Genomic DNA, 20,411 nt, shown 5'->3' with positions numbered 1-20,411 from the left:
GCTACTATATTGGGAAACACAGATAGACACACTTCCATTGTTGCAGAAAGGGCTATTAGACAGCATTGACTTAGAACAAGGATCAAGGATACTTTGAGCACAGACTAGCTTTCATGAGCATTAGAAAATGCCTCTGGGCAATGCAAAGGCTGGGCAGAGGGAAAAAAGAAAGGAAAAAGACTGGGAATTAAAATGAAGAAGTATGGGGCAGGGGTGAGGGGGAGATGGGGATGGTTAATTGGTACAAAAAGAAGTTAGAAAGAATGAATATGACCTATTATTTGATAGAAAAACAGGGTGACTATAGTCAATGATAATTCAATTGCACATTTTAAAATAACTAAAAGGGTATAATTGGATTGTTTGTATTAGGTTGGTGCAAAAGTAATCGCGCAAGGATAAATGCTTGAGGGGATGGATACCCCATTCTCCATGAAGTAATGATTATGCATTGCATGCCTGTATCAAAACATCTCATGTACCCCAAAAATATATGCACCTAGTATGTACCCTGATATGGTTTGGCTGTGTCCCTACCCAAATCTCATCTTGAATTGTAACTCCCACAATTCCCACATGTTGTGAGGGGAACCCGGTGGGCAGTAATTGAATCATGGGAGTGGGTCTTTCCCATGCTGTTCTCATGACAGTGAATCAATCTCATGAGATCTGACAGTTTTAAAAATGGGAGTTTGCCTGCACAAGCTCTCTCTTTGCCTGATGCCATCCATGTAAGATGTGACTTGCCCCTCCTTGCCTTCCAACATAATTGTGGGAAGGCCTCCCCAGCTATGTGGAACCATAGTCCATTAAACTTCTTTTTCTTCCTGGTCTCGGGTATGTCTTTATCAGCAGCATGAAAATGGACTAATACAGTAAACTTGTACCAGTAGAGTGGGGCACTGCTGAAAACATACCCAAAAATGTGGAAGTGACTTTGGAACTGGGTAATAGGCAGAGATTGGAACAGTTTGGAGGGCTCAGAAGAAGACAGAAAAATGTGGGAAAGTTTGTAACTTCCTAGAGACTTGTTGAATGGCTTTGCCCAAAATGCTGATAGTGATATGGTCAATAAAGTCCAGACTGAGGTGGTCTCAGATGGAAATGAGGAACTTGTTGGGAACTGGGACAAAGGTGACTCTTGCTACATTTTAGCACAGACTGGTGGCATTTTGCCCCTGCCCTAGAGATTTATGGAACTTTGAACTTGAGAGAGATGATTTAGGATATCTGGTGGAAGAAATTTCTAAGCAGTAAAGCATTCAAGATGTGACTTGGGTGCTGTTAAAGGCATTCAGTTTTATAAGGGAAACAGAGCATAAAAGTTTGGAAAATTTGCAGCCTGACAATGCAATAGAAAAGAAAATCCCATTTTCCGAGGATAAATTAAAGCCAGCTGCAGAAATTTGCCTAAGTAATGAGCACCCAAATGTTAATCCCCAAGACAATGGGGAAAATGTCTCCAGGCCCTGTCAGAGGTCTTCATGGCACCCCATCCTATCACAGGCATAGAGACCTACAAGGAAAAAGTGGTTTTGTGGGCTGGGCCCAGGATTCCCATGCTGTGTGCAGCCTAGGGACTTGGTACCCTGCCTCCCAGCTGCTCCAGCCATGGCTGAAAGGGGCAAACGTAGAGCTCGAGCTGTGGCTCCAGAGGATGCAGGCCTTGGTCGATTCCACATGGTGGTGAGCCTGCCATTGCACAGAAGTCAAGAATTGGGGTTTGGGAACCTCCGCCAGATTTCAGAGGATGTATGGAAACACCTGGATGTCCAGGCAAAAGTTTGCTGCAGGGGCGGGGTTCTCATGGAGACTCTCTGCTAGGGCAGTGCAGAAGGGAAATGTGGGGTCGGATCCCCCAAACAGAGTCCCTACTGGGGCACTGCCTAATGGAGCTGTCAGAAGAGGGCCACTGTCCTCCAGCCTTCAGAATGGTAAACCAATGACAACTTGTACCATGCACCTAGAAAAGCCACAGACTTTCAATGCCAGCCTGTGAAAGAAGCCGGGAGAGAGGCTGTACCCTGCAAAAGGAGCAGAGCTGCCCAAGACCATGGGAACCCACCTCTTGCATTAGCATGACCTGGATGTGAGACCCGGAGTCAAAAGAGATCATTTTGGAGCTTTAAGATTTGACTGCCCCGCTAGATTTCAGACTTTCATGAGGCCTGTGGCCCCTTTGTTTTGGCCAATTCCTCCCAGTTGAAATGGCTGTATTTACCCAATACCTGTACCCCAACTGTATCTAGGAAGTAACTAACTTGCTTTTGATTCTACAGGCTCATAGGTGGAAGGGACTTTACTTGTCTTGGATGGGACTTTGGACTGTGGACTCTTAAGTTAATGCTGAAATGAGTTAAGACTTTGGGGAACTGTTGAGAAGACATGATTGGTTTTGAAATGTGAGGACATGAGATTTGGGAGGGGCCAGGGTGGAATGATATGGTTTGGCTGTGTCCCCACCCAAATCTCATCTTGAATTGTAACTCCCACAATTCCCACATGCTGTGGGAGGAACCCAGTAGGAGGTAATTGAATCATGGGGGCGGGTCTTTCCTGTGCTGTTCTCATGATAGTGAATCAGTCTCACGAGATCTGACAGTTTCAAAAATGGGAGTTTGCCTGCACAAGCTCTCTATTTGCCTGCTGCCATCCATGTAAGATATGACTTGCTCCTCCTTGCCTTCCACCATGATTGTGGGAAGGCCTCCCCAGCCACGTGGAACCATAAGTCCATTAAACCTCTTTTTCTTCCCAGTCTCAGGTATCTCTTTATCAGCAGCATAAAAACGGACTAATACATACCCACAAAAATTAAAAGTTACGAAAAATGAGGAAGTAAACTAATAAGCAGGAGAGAGATGTTAAATACAGGCCCTCATTGGGAGGGGTGGGGGATTAAGAATCAAACAGGCCAGGAGTCTTTGAACAATTCCAATTCCAAGACTTGCAGCTGGATGGTCTTGGACAAATTTCTTTACTCATCTGAGCCTCTGTTTTCTCATTTGTTAAAAAAAAAAATGGGCCAGGCTCGGTGGCTCATGCCTGTAATCCCAGCACCTTGGGAGGCCAAGACGGATGGATCACGAGGTCAGGAGATCAAGACCATCCTGGCTAACATGGTGAAACCCCGTCTCTACTAAAAATACAAAAAATTAGCCAGCCTGGTGGCGGGCACCTGTAGTCCCAGCTACTCCGAAGGCTGAGGCAGAAGGATAGCATGAACCCAGGAGGCGGAGCTTGCAGTGAGCTGAGCTCACACCACTGCACTCCAGCCTGGGCGACAGAGTGAGACTCCATCTCAAAAAAAAAAGGTGGGGGGGGGGGGCAGGTGCAGTGGCTCACACCTGTAATCCCAGCTCTTTCGGAGGCCAAGGTGGAAGAATCACTTGAGGCCAGGAGTTCAAGACCAGCCTGGGCAACACGAGGAGACCCTACCTCTACAAATAGTAAAAATATTAGCCAGGCATGGTGGTGCATGCCTGTGGTCCCAGCTACTTGGGAGGCTGAGGTAGGAGGATCACTTGAGCCTGAGAAGTCGAGGCTGCAGTGTGCCATGATTGCACCACTGCACTCCAGCCTGAGCAACAGAGTAAGACCCTGTCTCAAAATAAAAGAGGGGAGAATGGGAGTGACAGTTTCCAGCAAATAGGCTTATGTCACGAGTTTCATTCAATGTCTGTAATCTGCCTAGCAAAGTAATAGCTCTAGAGTGACCAAAAGGCCCAGTTTGCCTTGGACCTCTACCAGGTTTTAGAAAAGGGTAGAATTGGTCAATTTTTACAATAGAGAAAAGGCACACTCACCTTCACTCTGAATGAATACAGAATCTCAAATGCTCCCTCCTTTTTCCCATTCAAAACTTATCCCACCTGTCTCACTCTTTCAAACAAGTCCAGGTGACTGGCTTTCTCATCTCTGGTAAGCCAAATCCCATTGCCAAGTTAGTATGTCCTGTCCTCCTTCCCCAACAAGGGATTTGATACAAGATTTATGACTGTTGCATCTTAACCTAAAAGAAACTAATCACAAGAGGTAAGCGTGGCAAGTATTTAGGTCACTATGCTAGAAAAAATAAGACTAAATTTCACATGAAAAACCAAACCATGAGGGTGCAAACCCAGCACATCTTGCAGCAAGTAAAAGATGCATCGGTGCCGCCTGCCATTAAATAAGTTCCAGTTTGAGGGAAGGTTAAATAATCAGACACAAGTCGATACTCCAGCTTCCTTCCAAACTAGCTTGTGCCTGCACATGTAAGGCCCTGTTTCTCATGGTAGAAGCTGATTGCTCAGACCAAAGGTGAACTAAGCAGTTAATTAGACCACTGTGTGAAAACTTACTAGAATAAATTTGGGCAATCTTATCCAAGCAGGAGACTCATTAGTGCCACCACAGCTGTAGGAGAAATTATCAACTTGTCTGCAGGCATACACCCTCACATCTCTCCTGGAACTGGGGCAAAGGCTCTCAATGCTCCTACCAGTGCCTGGACAGGTGGGCAGTAGAGGAACTCTGCCTCTCCCTGGGACCCATCACAGCCATGGGCAACACCCAGAATGGCAGGGTGGAGCCATCTTTCCCCTGTCTCTCCAGACCAGAATAAATTCTCCACACTTGCTTTGGTTTCTGCCAATGAGCTTACATCTCCATAAGCAGCATGTGTCTTAATTGCTGAGCCCCAGTCACCACCAGACAATCTAATCAATGTCTCCATAATTAACCTCACCAAATGGAAAGTCATAAATTTATAACTAAAATGAAATTCTGCTCAGTCTGCATATAGAAACTGACATAGCCCAAAAGGAGACAACAGGGTAATTACCAGAATAATTTAAGAAAACCTTGTTTGGAAGGGAAGGAAAACAAAATAATGTGATACCTAGAATGACCAGATGGATCATATACATTAATCATTGTTGCTGGGTGACTGCTGGAAAAATATGTCTCTCACAAATATTTATAAATTAGCAGCATAAAAGCATTTGGCTGACTGGCTGGGCACGGTGGCTCATGTAATCTCAGTACTTTGGGAGGCTTAGGCATGTGGATCACTTGAGGTCAGGAGTTTGAGACCAGACTGGCCAACATGGTGAAACCCCATCTTTACTAAAAATACAAAAAAAAAAAAATAGCTGGGCATGGTGGCGGGCCCCTGTAATCCCAGCAACTCAGGAGGCTGAGGCAGGAGAATCACTTGAACCCCAGAGATGGAGGTTGCAGTGAGCTGAGGTCGAGCCACTGCACTCCAGCCTGGGTGAAAGGATGAAGCTCCATCTTAAAATAATTAGTCTTAAAAATAAATAAAGCATTTGGCTGACTTAGTACACCAAAGTAAGAAGTGTGTTCCTATTGTGAAATAAGTGAAACATTACCTTCCTCATGGAAGCCCCCAATTCCAAAACCTGGCTCCACTGAGCTTGTAACAGATTAAATGTTTTGGAAACTCACACTTTACTTTGAAAATTTATTACGTTAACTATCCAGAGACTGAAGGATATATTTTCAAAATGCCAAATCTGTTTTTAGAGTATGATATGGACCTATGTGAGATATATTATGCCTCTTCTAGTTTCTTCATGCTATAGCTTTTCTCTTTCAATCTCAGGATCATCCTCTGAGCATCAACAATTGCATAAGCAGAACTTGGCGGGGAGGCGGCGGTTAAGATAAGTGGTGCCACTTGTCTCTTCCAGAAAGTGGCCCCAGATGGTCCGATGTTTTTAATTCTTCTGTCTCCAGCTTCTGCTGTCAAGAGTTATTTAATATTGTTCAGTGTTGTCATTTATTTCCTCTACCTAAGCAGCTTAATTACATTTAAGGTCGCACACTGTCTGCAAGTTTTTTGGCTTATTTTTGCAACAAGCACCTCACATATTTGGCTTCAGAACAGTTCCTATCTTAAACCTTGAAATTAAATGAGTGATATTGTCCTAGAATAATTCTTCTTCCCAGAATCTGTGGGACATCTGATACCATCAAACCCAAACCTCCACCCAAACAAAAAACGTGTCTCAAACATCCTCCCACCAGACTATCATTCACGTCTGAATGAAATCTCAAAATGGAAAAGACTCCACAACTCTATGCTGTAGTCCATCCCATTTATGGCAAGCTTAGCTTGTGAGGAGATTCACCCCGATGTTGATTCAGAATTCCTTTCCCACTCCTGTTTTCTAAATCTGCCCTCTCCAGTGATGCTGAATAAGAACGCATCCCTCCAAAGACGGGAAGCAAGTACTGTGATCCCCAGCTCACCTCTGGCTTCTCCAAGCTAGCATCTGTGATGATTAATTTTAGATGACAACTTGACTGGATTAAGGAATACCTAGTACTGATAAAGTATCATTGGTGGGGGGCGGGGGGACGGTGTCTGTTAGGTATTTCCAGAGGAGATTGGTGTGTGAATCCAGGTGGACCAAGTGCAGATGATCTGCCCTCAATATGGATGAGCAGCATCCAGCTGGCTGGGGGCTTGGATAGAACGAAAGTAGGGAAAAGGCAATTGGTGTCTCTCTGTCTCTCTCTCTCTGCACCCCCTCCTCCCCCTACCCCTGAGACATCAGAACTTCAGGATCTCTAGCCTTTGGGCTCCAAGACTTATACCAGTAACCCCTGGGTTCTCAGGCCTTCAGACTTGGGCTGAGCCATGCTACTGGTATCCCAGGGTCTCCAGCTTGCGGACAGCCAGTCATGGGACTTCTCAGTCTCCATAATCATGTGAGCCAAGTCCCCTAATAAATCCCCTCTCATACATCTCTATAAACATATATCCTATTGGTTCTGTCTCTCTAGAGAACTCTGGCTAATACAACAACCAAGAATGCTCTGGTGAATCCTTACAGGACCTGGTCTCCTGGTCACCCTCCCTCACTCATCCCTATTCCAAGTGCAACCCCTGGACCCTGGACCAGCACCATCAGCCTCTCCTGTGAACTTGTTACAGCTCTCAGCTGCCCCAGAGCCCCTGAATCAGAATCTGCATTTCCTCATGACCTCAGAGAGGTCTGTGTGCACAGTAAAGTTCTGGATGGCCTCCATGATGCCTTTCTTAACCAAGAATGCCCAGCACAAACGCCACACAGCAGGTGTGATTTGATCAGAGCGGAGGACCTCAGGACTCTCGGCTGACCAGGCACTGGGTGGTCATCAAGACAGCCAAAGACCCCATCAAATGACCCACTTCAGCGTCCCTGCCTGAGAAAATCTTTCAGGGTTTTCCCGGGTTGTGTGGTGGGGTGGGGTACGAAAGCCCCCTTTACACACATCTCACTTTGCCCTCACCCCACATCTCCCTGTATCTCTTTTGCAGCCTAGCTAAACTCGCTGCTCTGGGCCATGTTCCTGCTGGGGCTCATTTTTGGTTGTTCCCTAACTGAAGGGGTGTAAGAGGTTACTTTACGTGGCACTGTAATGACTGTTATCTGTCTGCATCTATCATCCTTTTCCAGCCACACCAAAGTGTCATGCTTGGAATTCAAGTGATCTACATTATTTACATAGGCATTCAGATAGCATCTGGATAATCTCAAAGCTTCAAGAAGAAGAATCTTTATTTTTCTTAACAATTAACTCTGCTCTCTCCTTCAACGGTACCTCAATTTAAATGTGATCTTGCAATTCTCATCTCTGAACAGAAGATGGAAGCAGAGTACACACCAAACAACAAGTGGCTCCCTTAAGGATTAAGACATGGATAAAGTTTATTTATCTTTGCCACCTTCCTACTTGATCCTTCATGGTTTCTCGTACTTTTTCCCTCCAAGGTCCATTTTCAACTGGCTGTGAAGAATGAAATGATCTTAGAAACCAATTCACATTAAAATGCCAATACCTAAAATCCGTTTATATTTCAACGACAGCAAAATATACCATAACACAGGCCAGGTGCAGTGGCTCAGGCCTGTAATTCCAGCACTTTGGGAGGCCAAGGCAGGTGGATCACTTGAGTCCAGGAGTTTGAAGTGAGCCTACACAACATGGTGAAACCTCATGTCTACAAAAAATACCAAAATATTAGCCAGGTGTGGTGGCTTATACCTGTGGTCCCAGCTACTTGGGAGGCTAAGGTGGGAGGAGTCTGGAAGGCGGAGGTTGCAGTGAGCTGAGATCACACCACTGCACCCAGCCTGGGTGACAGAGTGAGACTGTCTCAAAATATATGTACATACACCATATATATATATATACACACACACAAACACATAAACATACCATAATACAAAAGTATGACTGAAAAAAAAATCAGTGAGGACGAGGTCTTCCCTGGGACTTGTCACATGGCAGGCTCATAAAATGCTTTTGGTGTCTGTTTATTGCATCTGCTTATTTCTACTTAATTAAGATCTCATATTCATTCAACAAATATTTACACACCTACCATCTGCCAGTCAGTGTTTGCAATATTAAGAATAAAGTAGTGAATGAAACAGACAAAGTTCTTTTTCTTATGAAGCCTCCTTTCTATTAATGAACAATATTCAAATAAATATGTAATGTCAGGCAGTGATAAGCGTTATGAAAAAGTAAAAGTGGGATAAGGGCTGCGTTGTCTAGTACAGTATCCACTAAGTACACATGGCTATTGATTTTTACATGAAACTTAAAATGCAGTTCCTTAGACAGGAGGAACTGCCCATGTGGCTAGAGGCTGCCACATTGGGCGTGCAGATACAGGAAATCTGTATCTCCATCATCGCAGAAAATTCTACTGGCAATGCTGGCACAGACAGTGGCAGGGGTTGTTTTTTTTTTAATAAGGTGGTTAAGGAAGGACTCACTGAGGAAGTAACATCTGAAAGAAGGCAGGGGTGAGCCATATTAAGATGTGAGGAGCAAGTTTTCAGGTAGAAGAAACAGCAAATGCGAAGGCCGAGGGGCATGCATGGTTTGATGTAGCAAGCAGGGGCAGGAGCAGGGCGAGTGAGGAGCTGAGTGGCTGGAGAGTGGCTTTGAGAGGAAGATGGAGTCCACATCATATAAGACCTTCCAGGCCATGGAAATGACCTTGGCTTTTATTCTGAATGTGAATGTGAAGGGAAGCTAATGGCAGCTCTGAGCAAAGAAGTCACTGTAATGCTCTTTTTAGTCCAGTGTCTGGTCAGAGGTGGCCAGCCCAGCTGATGAAGGAATGGACTTCGGACTGTAGGTGTTTCCTGAACTTGATAGCCTCATATTTCACAGTACACTTTACTTCACCACCTAGTCATCCAATCAGATGACCATCTCAAATTCAACATGCTGGAAACTGATTTCACCTCGACCCTGCTTCTCTCCCACAGTTCCCCAACCCAGAGAATGGCTCCATCATCACATAAAGATGCTGTCATATCTCCCAACTTAAAAAAAAACACAACCCTTATTTTCTCTGCATCCCTCTTTAGCTACTGTCCATTTCTATGATCTCCTTTGTGCGTGCACACACACACACACACACCCTTGAAAGAGGTGTCTATACACACTGTCTACAGTATTCCACCTTCCATTCTATCCTAACTCAGTCAGACTCTTATCCCCATAACTACACAGAAACCACCCTCCTCCTTTAGAAAGATGGGGCCACGACTGATCCAGCTTCAGGTCATAAACATCTGTTACCCTTGAGTCTTCTCTTTCCTCATCCACCGCATTCAATCCACTCACAAGTCTTGTCTTTACCCTTAGGATGACCACTTCTCCCCATCTTTACTGCAGTCCCCAAGACCAAGCCACCATCATCTCTTGCTGGGACCATGGCTGCGGAATCGTCACTCCTTCTCTTCTCCCTCCCCTCACATAACCCCTAACATGTGGGACTTCCACAAGATGAACCAGAACCTGAGGGTTTCTGTTGCAATTAGACAACTAGACCTTAGACCTCAGAAACTTGAAGAGATTTACTAAGCTGTTTCCTCAGCTTAAGAGCAACCGAATGCCCTTAAAGAGTTTTAAGAAAGTTAATCTTAGACCCTCAAATGGCTCACAAGAATATACTCTTTTAGAGAGGTGATAACATACACGAACACAGGAATTAAGCAGACTAAAGGAAGGTGCTGTTATGTTCCTTTACCAAATGACCTGAACTTCAGTCCTCCTTGATGAAATGAGGTCACAGTTTTAGAAGATATCCACCAAGTTGATAAATAGGAACCATGCTTTAAAATTGTTTTTGTTGTTGATAATTTACTACAGACAGTAACTTATTAGACACCTATCCTTTTAGGTGGATGTTTCGAAAGGAACTTACAGAGGAAGGAAAACCTCAATCCTCAAGATGATCCAGTATCTACAATTTTGAAGACTTTGAGAAATTTCCTGTAAAATCTGCCTATGTGGCCAAACACTGGAAATACATAAGTTCACTGAGTGTACAGATACTATTATTGTCCTGGAAATTGCTGAAATGGATACTGAGAGCCTGTCTTACCAATGTAAACCTACAGTCATAACTGCAATGATTTCTGACAGGAATATACCCCGCAGTTCTCCAGAGGAGTTCAATCTCTTATATAACAGCATTCTCACTGACTCGATCAAAATTGGCCAATGACCTAAAGACTTGTGTCACTGTACTTTTTCTTTGGTAATTTCATGTTATTGCTGAAATTCACATTTATTTATTTTATTAAGTAGAGCTTAAGTATACTTCATAGTTGTTACTAGTTTTTTTAATTAATGTGATTGGGGTATAAATACATTCATGAATACTTGGACTATTAATGAGAAGACATGAATACCTCTGTCTTGGAAGCTAAGGGAAAGGAGATTGAAATTGAAGCTGTTGGAAGAGAAATCTTGCTGATCAAGGAGAATTATGCATTGCTGAACCAGTGACTACCATAGCAATAATCAGTGAGTCCTTCTTGTATAGCAAAATAGAAGAGAAAAAGAACTTACAGAATTCAGACCAAGAAAATGATTGAAAAGGTTCATGGTAAAGGGAGAATGAGCAGGAAGTGTGGCCGGCTACTCTTTATCCTTCTAGATTTTCCCTGCCACCCTTAGGGACACCAGTCACTGCCCTGTCCTAGTCATATTCACCAGTAAATATACAGACAAGCCCGTTTCTTCCTAGAACCAGCAGGAGGCCAGAAAGAGGGTACAACCTTTGTCCTTGACCAAGCTGAGACCTGTTCCCACCATCACCACCACCATCTCTCCTGGATTTCAGAGATCTCTGCTCCCAGCACTCCAGGGCTGTAACAGCTAGTCTGGGGGCAGTAGCAGAATTGGAGACATGAACATCCTATATGCTAGTGGAGGTGTAGCAGCATGCCCACCCTGCTCATTCCTTTCCACTCTGTTTCCAGTGCAGGAACACATCCTTCTCCTCCTCTTATTCTGGAAGAAATGTTCTCAAATGACCGTGCTCAATGCTCATGTCTGACACCTCCTCAGTCCCTTCCCCCATCCCGCTCACCCAGCTTTCTTTGCTGGATATAATCTCTCAGCCATCAGCTATAAATAACCTGGCCTGTGCCCTTCCACCCTGTGTGAGCTGGTCTAATCATCAACATCACTATTCCAGCTCCTGTTTGCTTCCCCACTTCCTTCCCCAGAGCCCAGCCAACACCACCCAGCATATTCCAACTCCTCCAAGGAGCACACACTGGCAGAAGCAGAAATTAACACTGGTATTTCTGCAAGCTGGAAATTCTTATAATTAAAACTTCTTTTGTAAGATCTCAGGAGTCTAAATAACCCTAAGGGAAGAAGAGCACCATCATCTTATCAGGAAATGTAATCAGTAGAAATAGATAAACTCAGTAATATAGGCCTAAAATTTTACTCTAGGGCACAATTATCAGATATAAATATTTCTGTTGATTAAAACATGAAAGCTTACTATATTCATTAGGAGCTTTTAGCACATACAGATAGTCTCTAAAAGCAGCAACACTTACAATCAGCCGTGTAATCAAAAGTTAGTTCTGACATAATCACTTCCCGAAGCTTAACAAAGACAGGTCTTAACAGACACAGCAGCCATCCATTAAAGGAAGAAACAATTAGTTTGACAATATAAAGCTCAACATAAGTGCAAAACACTAAATTAAAGGCAACTGAAGAACACCAACTTATGGACAACAGTCACCAATGTGATATTTATTAATATTTTAAATCTTAGAAGGCCAAACAAATTTGCAATGTAATTATATCAGCAACTTTAGAGATAACATCTTGCTAAACCCAGACAATGAGTCAACTGTCAATCCAACATTATCTCTACCTCTGTCTGAAAAACCAAAAAGCGCTGACATCAGATAGCATTTAGACTTCTGACATAACAATATGTTAAACTTTACTCACCCAGAAAAAGGATAAGCATGTTTTATAAATGTGCCAGACCTGTCCATTTTGATAAATGCAAGCTGACAAATTATCCACAGGAAAACAAATATATTAACCTATTCCACATAAGATGGCTCAAATATGTAGCTTTCTACAGTTTCTGAAGAAGCCATACCACCACAAAAAAAGTTTTTTTATTTGAAATATATATATATATATATATATGGGCTTTCTTCAAAATCAGAAAAAAGAAAGGGTCTACATATCAATTACGATCAATTCCAATAAACAAAAGCTCATGCATTTAGACTGAAAAAATTATAACCACTCTGTAGTTTGCCTTCTCTCTCTCTCTTTCTCTCTCTGTCTCTCTCTCTCTCACACACACACACAATTCCATTGCCCCAGAGCACTAAAACATGCATGTACTGACATTTAAACCATGAAGAACTACCCAGAGGCAAGTAGCTTGTCCATATTAAACATATTCCTTGCTGTTTTCCTACTTCCTCAAACCACCCTCCACGTGATCTATAACAGTGCTGACTTTCTCCATCTCAAAAATAGCTGATAAAACCCTTCACACAAATGAGAGCTTCTATTTCCCAAGAGATGGGTCGACTCAACTGACCGGTTCCAGGATCTTGTTAGAAAATGCAAACTAAGCTAACTGTCTCTAAAAGAAAATCATCTCATTCCACATAGCTGAGAACTTGTATAACTGTTATAATGCTATAGTAGGCACATGACTGAAATGTTCAGCTTGTGAGACCTCCTCAGGCCTCCAAAGGGATCTCTCCTGCTTAGACAATTTGGTGAAAGAAGCAGAGAGTTGTTAAAGAACACTGCTCTGTCGCAATTCCAAAGTGTCCATAATAAAGAGTGTACAGTACATTGCACATGGAAGACATCTGGGCTCAGAACCTAAAGACAGGAAGAATCAAAAAGCGAGTAAAGAAAGGAAAAAGACATCCAGCTAATGCAAAAAATGAAATTGTTCAAAGAGAGTTATTTGATGGTAATTCAGACCACTCATCCAACCAGTCAAACTGCTTCTGGAATTCTATGAGTTAGGACAAAAACACAAAAACAAGGTTGCTCGACCTAGTGGTCAACGTAGACCTCATTTCACCGGATAATTAGCTTGACTCACTCAGTGTTTCACCTGCTTGTGAGAGCAGTTTACAGACAGGCGAATGCAACTGGGATGGTGTCTCCAGGCTGAGGCTACGGCCATGGAAATTAAAGAAAACAGCGTAAATTCTTTCCCCCACCTTCCCAGCTTCCCGCCAAAATATGGCCCATCAAAATCACTGTGTTCATTCACTATTGCTTTATCTGCAATGATGTGACTTCGAATGCTTACTCATGATACTCACCTTGATATCAGGGTTGTTTTTAATGTAATAATAGTGATAGTCTCTGCCACTGATGGAGTTCTTGCTGTTTCCCAGGCAGCATGGTATGGCCTTTAGGCATTCATACAACTGATGTGTATTAAATGTTGACCAAGTGACAGAACTGTTCTAGGTTTGGGAGCACAATCTGAATGAAACAAAGTCCATGCTGTCATGGAACTTTCTCTCCAATAAGAGGAGGGAGACAGAAAGGCAAATATAGACTCTATCAAGTGGTGATTGGGGCTATAAAGAAGAAAGTGGGTGAACGTGCCAGAGGGTGACAGTGTCATCCTGACAAAGACCTCCTGGCACACACTTGTACTCAAACACACTAAGTTTACCGACTCATTGCAATAAGGGAGAACACGTACTGTTGGGATCTGGGAATCAAAGCAAGAGAATGTTTAAAGGACTCATGATAATATGTGGGCTGTGTTAGATAATTTTGGGGGAGGATTCATGAAAGCAGGGTTTTGCTCTGGGCTGGATAGTGTCAGCACGTGGGGGTAATTCTGTAATCAGGTATCTTAATAATTCTTACATGAAGGTAGGAAGGATGAAGCAACACAGTCAGTCACTCACAGCAGCCACAAAGGGGACATGTGACCTTATTTGTGGTTTGGACAATATTCTTATTTTTATCTGCATTTGGACATCAGTATAAAGGGGTTTTGCTTTTGTCTTGATCCATTATGGTCAGAGTGGCCTTATCTGATGTTGTGATCTGTGAAATTGCTTATGCTCAACAGGAGAATGGCATAGCTGAGATAAGAGTGTCAGGCCAGCTCCCAGCTGTCAGGGGCTGCTTTTCTTTTTCCCATACTCAAACTGCAGGCAACCTTCCAAAATAGGCACTATTACCGTCTCTCTTTTACAAAATGATGAAACTAAGGTCCAGCAAGATGAAGGACTTATCTAAGAGCAAGCAACTAAGAAAGCCAGGATTCAAACCCAAGTTATCTGACTCCAGAGCCAGCCTCATCGGCACTCCTTACACAGATCCTTACAGTGCTGCACCTTTTCACCTTTTGAGCTGCTTAGCAAAGCGTTATCTTCAAAAAGACCAAAGTGGCATCTCAGTGGGAGGGTGGATGATGCACACAAAGCCTCGAGGGGAAGCTGCCATCAGTAGGCATCCCAGTACCTAAGTGCCAAGAAATTAAGTCCACGTGGTCACTATCAAGACAAAAACATTTTTCTCCCAGAGGTGAAGAGACATTTTCCATTTTATTTAAATTGGAAGGTTTCTTTTTCCGTAAGTTAATCAAAACTAATTTATCTCAGCAACCTATGACCTATAACCATAGTTTTAAATACTGGAACAAGTATGTTATAATAACATAAAAGTAAAATTCTAGTGTGTAAAGGTGACAGAGTATAAAACAATTAATATCGATTTTATCCCATATTCTAAAAACACCCTCTCCCATATCATCAAAAGTCAAGGCTTACCAAAAGGTTTTCCGGCTTGAGGTCCCGGTGGACAATGCTCTTGTCGTGCATGTGGACGAGGGCCTTGCATAAGTCCATGATCATGAGGGCAGCATCGGGCTCCGGGAACTTCACACTTTCTATGATGGCATCAAAAAGGTCTCCTCCCTGCACGTACTCCAGGATCAGGTAGATTTCCATGTCTGTTTCGTAGACTTCATGCAATTTCACGATGTTGGGGTGAGAGAGGCTCTGGATGATCAAGATCTCACTGTCCACCATGTCCTCCTTGCCCTTGAGTCTGGACTTGTCAATGATCTTCATCGCATAGGCCTGCCTGGTCTCGCGGTGTCTGCACTCCTTCACAACAGCAAAGTTCCCGTCCCCAATGACCCGGCCAGTCTCATAATGCTTTTCCACATTGGCGGCAATGATGCCCATGGGCCGCAGCTTCCGACCGCTGGGCCGCTCTGGCTTGTTCTCTTCTGGCCTCGTCTTGGGCTCCTTTTCTAGCTTTGCAGGTTGGTCATCTCTGAGAGTCGTCCTTCTGCCTCCAGACATACATGGCTTTTTCTCCTTCTCTGCCTCCTTCTCTTCTCCTCGGGTCCTGCGGAGCTTCTCAAAGCCCGCCTGGTGCTCTCTCAGGAGCCAGCCACCATGTTTGCTCCTGCTCATGGGTCTGGTGTCCTTCTTCACCTCCCTCAGCCCCTCCTCTGTGACAGGAAGAACTTCCACAAGGTCCTTCTTGGCCTTGGCTGCTCCCTGAGCATGGCTTTCTTGATCCTCTGGGCCTCTGTCCTCTTTCTTGTCCGTGCTCTTGCTGGGTCTCCTCAGCTCTTGAGTGGGATTCCTGGGGCTGCTCCTCTGGCTGTCACCCTTCCACCCTTCCTCCCCACTTGCAGGATTTGCCTCGGGAGACCTCCTGCAGCTTCTGGTCCTCACCAGCTTCTCCACGTCATACATTGGGCCCTTCCCCATATCCAGCTCACTGGTCCCCAGAGAAAGCCTCTCACGCTCCAGGCTCTGCTGGAGCTCCCTCTCTCTCTTGCACTTCTCACATCTGATAATTTCACCCGAGGTTTTTTCAATCTCCACCCCAAGGTGCTTCTCTCCCCTTGCGTGCCTCTCTTCTAGAGTGGCTTCCCTGGGCGGCTTGCTACTGGGTTCCGGCTCCCATTTCCCCCTCCCCCACTTCTTCTGGGTCCTCGCTCTGTCATCTAGTGAAAGCTCCTCGGGGATCTTCCCCTGGTGCCTCATGGCTGCCTTGCATCCTGCAACTTCGCTGCAGCTCTTGGGAGTCTCAGTCTCCCCACAGTGGTGGTCTCCTTTCAGAGCCTTGCTAAACAGCCTGCTCCTCAGCCTTGGAGAAGGGGCACGGCTGTGCTGGGCCAGTGTCAGGGCCCGGGCTTTGTTGGGGTACAGTTCTTCTACAGCCACCTGAATGCTCTTCAGTGTCAGTGGTTCTTTGCCCATAGCTATGAAAGCATCCCCTTCCCTGAAGAAATCAGAGATGCTCCTGATTTCCCTGCCCTTGAGGTTAAACAGTTTCCTCACACGGTCATTCTTCCATCTGGGAGAGCCCAAGGCTTCTGAGATGTCGGCTAAGAGCTGCTCGAACGTCTGCACTGATCGCCTGTTGAGGAGCAGGGTGATCTTTCGGGGGCGCTGCCCACCCAGCTTCACCACGGTCACGACCCTGGGCTTCAGAGGGCTGTTCTCAGGATGTGCTGAGTGAAGGCCATTCCGAGGGCAGAACAAGGGCAAGACGGGGCCACGCGGCCCCAGAAATGGTTTCTCCAGATTCCCTCGGCTGGCAGGCAGCCAGGAGCCTTGCAGCTTCCGCTCTGTGACTCTCGAGCTTAAATATTTTAGAGAATGGTCACATAGGCCTTGCTGTCCTGCAACAAGAAAAGGACAACGGAATATTAGTTAAGATGGGTTCAGAGAGCCCTCAGCCTTCACCAAAACTTTACTAAAGATGACTGATTCTAGTATTACAGTTTATAAGTGTGGTTCCTGAGAGTCTGTTAGAAATGACAGAGCCTTTATACTTAGGTCTAATTCCCAGTCTCCTCTACACCAACAGTGCAGAACAGAGTAAGCATTGGGCTTGCAGTGATTCCTGTAGGCCTCATAGGGGCCCCGAGGATGGGCCACACCTCGGGAGCTGATACAGTTTGGCTCTGTGTCCCCACCCAAATCTCATCTTGAATTGTACTGCTGTAATTCCCACATATTGTAGGAGAAACCTAGTGGGAGATAATTGAATCTTGGGGGCAGTTCCCCCATACTGTTCTCATGGTAGTGAATAAATCTCATGAGATCTGATGGTTACATCAGGGGTTTCTGCTTTTGCATCTTCCTCATTCTCTCTTTGCCTGCTGCCATCCATGTAAGATGGGACTTGCCCTTCCTTGCCTTCCGCCATGATTGTGAGGCTTCCCCAGCCATGTGGAACCAACTGTAAGTCCAAGAAAACCTTTCTCTGTAAATTGCCCAGTCTCAGGTATGTCTTTATCAGCAGCATGAAAAGGGACTAATACAGGAGCCCTCTCACAGTGAGGCCTGACTCTGTAAACACAACTCCAGCTACCCCAAAGTGAACTGACCTTCAAGGATCTACAACTGAGATAAAAAGGGCCAGTTTTGCTGCCCATGAAACACCAACAAGAGGCAGGAACATTCTAGAACTTTGAAGGGCCAGATTTGCTGCCCATGAAACGCCAACAAGAGGCAGGAACATTCCAGAACTTTGAAAAACCCAATCTTACCCATCTCTTTGCCAAGAACATTTTTTTCAGCTTGACTTTGAACTCGCTCAAGGTGGAGCAGTATGCGAAGAGGTTATGGTCACAGGGTTTGAGACAGATCTGGATTTAAATCCTGGCATGGCCATGGACTACTTGTGTGAACCTGGACAAATTATTTGCATTTCATTTTTTTTTTCATTTATAAAGTAAGAATGCTACACCTCCCTCCCAGGGTTTTTGTGAAGAATAAATGATCAAATTACAACTTACCTAAGAGAGTGTCTGACACATAGTAAGAACACAATAGTTGCTAGTTATTAACACCGTCCTTATGATCTTAATATCTATTTTATATTATAATTTCACTTTATTAGTATCAATAAGGTAGAAGTCTACTGTGCACAGCTTCATCTGGCATCACAAGAACTCATGGACCAACATGATACGGTAGGTATTTCTTAAAGCTCTGACTGAGATCCACTTGCATTAGAGTTAGTATAGGAAAATTGAAGAAGGTTTCAATCTAGGTGTAAAAACTTCCTTGTCCAGATGGTTTTCCCTCTTCTTATTAAAAAAATGTAAAGAAACCAAGGTTCAGATCTTAAATAATGAGAATGTACATGAATAAAACAAGACTTTTGTATTTCCTGATTGACTATACCCAGCCAGAGTAAAACAGGTGAGGCAGGAGTGGTTTAATTTCCTCAACTTCTATCCAGGTCAGGAAGAGAAATTGAAAAAGAATAGAAAAGTATAACTCAGTTAAGCCACAAGGGTGGGATGACAATTATTAAAGTTACCCTACAGGACCCATATGTCATATTTTACATGGAAGAATCTGCTGTTTATGCTTCCTTTAAAAAGAAATTTAAAATAATCATTTATACGTGTATTTGAATCAACTGTAGCATAAACTCCAGTTGTGCCAGGATGGGATTTTGGCCCAGCAAATCTACACAGAATGTTTTTTGTTTTTTAATTATAATGTACAATCTGTTCTGAGATGATTTCCATCTAGATGCAGGTGTCAGATGAGATGACAAGGTAGTGGCTGATACTGATCTTCCCACACACCACAAATTTATGAGCTTAACAATCACATTTACAGTTAAACTATATATGGACATCTGTTATCCCCTTTCTTCTCACAGCCTCTTTAATTAATCTGCCTCCGTTTTTATCTGAGATAGCTGATGTTGAGAGAAAGAAAGAGAGCTACAGAAGGAATATTAGTTTGTATTTCCTGCATTGGGGAACTGAGGAAGGGTGTCAAGGAAGGTGACTGTCAAACGCATGTGCACAAAAGGGCTGGTGTTCTTGTTGGTTTTTCTTATGTGCTTCACACACAGTTGGATCCTTGATACATACTGTCAGACTAAGTAAATGAAGTCCTGATTATTTTCTCAGAAGACTCAGTATAGGGACAGAGAAAGAGATTTTAGCCTATATCCTGGACTGAGGCTTTTCCAAGCAGATGTGGGAAAAGGATAGGCAGGCCCAAAGGATCAACTTGCTGGCTGTGGTCACAAGAGGGCAGACCTACCAGGAAAACCTAGAGGCATAAAGAGGATGTAATGAAATCCAATGGAAGTACCAGGAGAATGAGCAACCAAGAGTGCTAGGAAGACAAGATTTGAGTTGGGTTTTCAACACCTGATGAGGTGGAGGCCACCCAGTACATAGCAAAGGAACCATGACATAGGGCTGGACCAGTTGTCCACACGGCCACTGAGGTCAGCACAGATGAAGGTAAGACTCAATGTGGAGAGGAAGACACTGGTAACATGGAGAAATGAATGGTCAGCCACTATATGACAGTGGCAAAGCAAGGGTGTATATCATATCACTGGATGATATAAGCCTCAGCTAAGGAAAGGTGTTATAGGAGGGAAGAAAAATAATAGCTCTGAAGCAGACCTGGGGAGCTAAATTCTGAGCTCTACCTTCAAAATCTATAGTCCCTGGAAAGGAAGAATTATCCATTACAGGGAAGAAATAGGAGAGGGATCCTCAGGGGAGAACCAATAGGACAAAAGAATATTCAGTGAATACCTTAAGGATGTTTGAACATTTAGCATAGAAGGAGGTTCAGGAAAGCCCCTGAACCCTCCTAAAAGGTCCAAGATGGGATGTCAGGGAGGCATAAAGCAGTGCTCATGAAACAGGACTGACAGTAATGGGCTTTATGTATTGAGTGTTGACACAGAGTGACAAAGAGACTCAAATTACAATAGGACCGGTGGCCTCAAGTTCCCAAACATTGGAACTGTAGAGTCTGAGTGTGGTAATGGATGACTTGGCACAATGGTACCCAGAGCTTGCTAGGGAGAAGAGGAGATGTGCTCTCTGGGATTTCTGTGCTCAGCCAATTTCAGCAGACTCTACCTCAAAACTTGCCCTGATCCCTAGTGGTTAGGAGAACAATCTGGGAACATCCCATCCCTGAACAAAGAATAGGCTCCATAAGAACAGCCTCCATCCCAGGACATGGTGTAAAAGGATGTAAAGAGAGAACAGCTCAGCCTCCACGACACCAACATCAGACATGCTCATTCCACTG

The 20,411-nt window shown here is 44.1% G+C and overlaps 1 protein-coding gene across 1 annotated transcript in view; it reads right to left on the bottom strand.

The window, feature by feature from the left end:
• The window catches only part of DCLK3 (doublecortin like kinase 3), a 49,900-nt gene that overhangs the window by 7,134 nt on the left and 22,355 nt on the right, over positions 1-20,411 (bottom strand). The window contains exon 2 of the mRNA XM_009239228.4: positions 15,123-16,999. Within this exon, the coding sequence (XP_009237503.2) occupies positions 15,123-16,999 (1,877 nt within the window). The remainder of the gene's footprint in view (positions 1-15,122; positions 17,000-20,411) is intronic.

This window comes from Pongo abelii, chromosome 2 (genome assembly GCF_028885655.2).
Source record: "Pongo abelii isolate AG06213 chromosome 2, NHGRI_mPonAbe1-v2.0_pri, whole genome shotgun sequence".
Taxonomy (NCBI): Eukaryota; Metazoa; Chordata; class Mammalia; order Primates; family Hominidae; genus Pongo; species Pongo abelii.
This window is presented reverse-complemented; position numbering and strand designations above follow the sequence as displayed.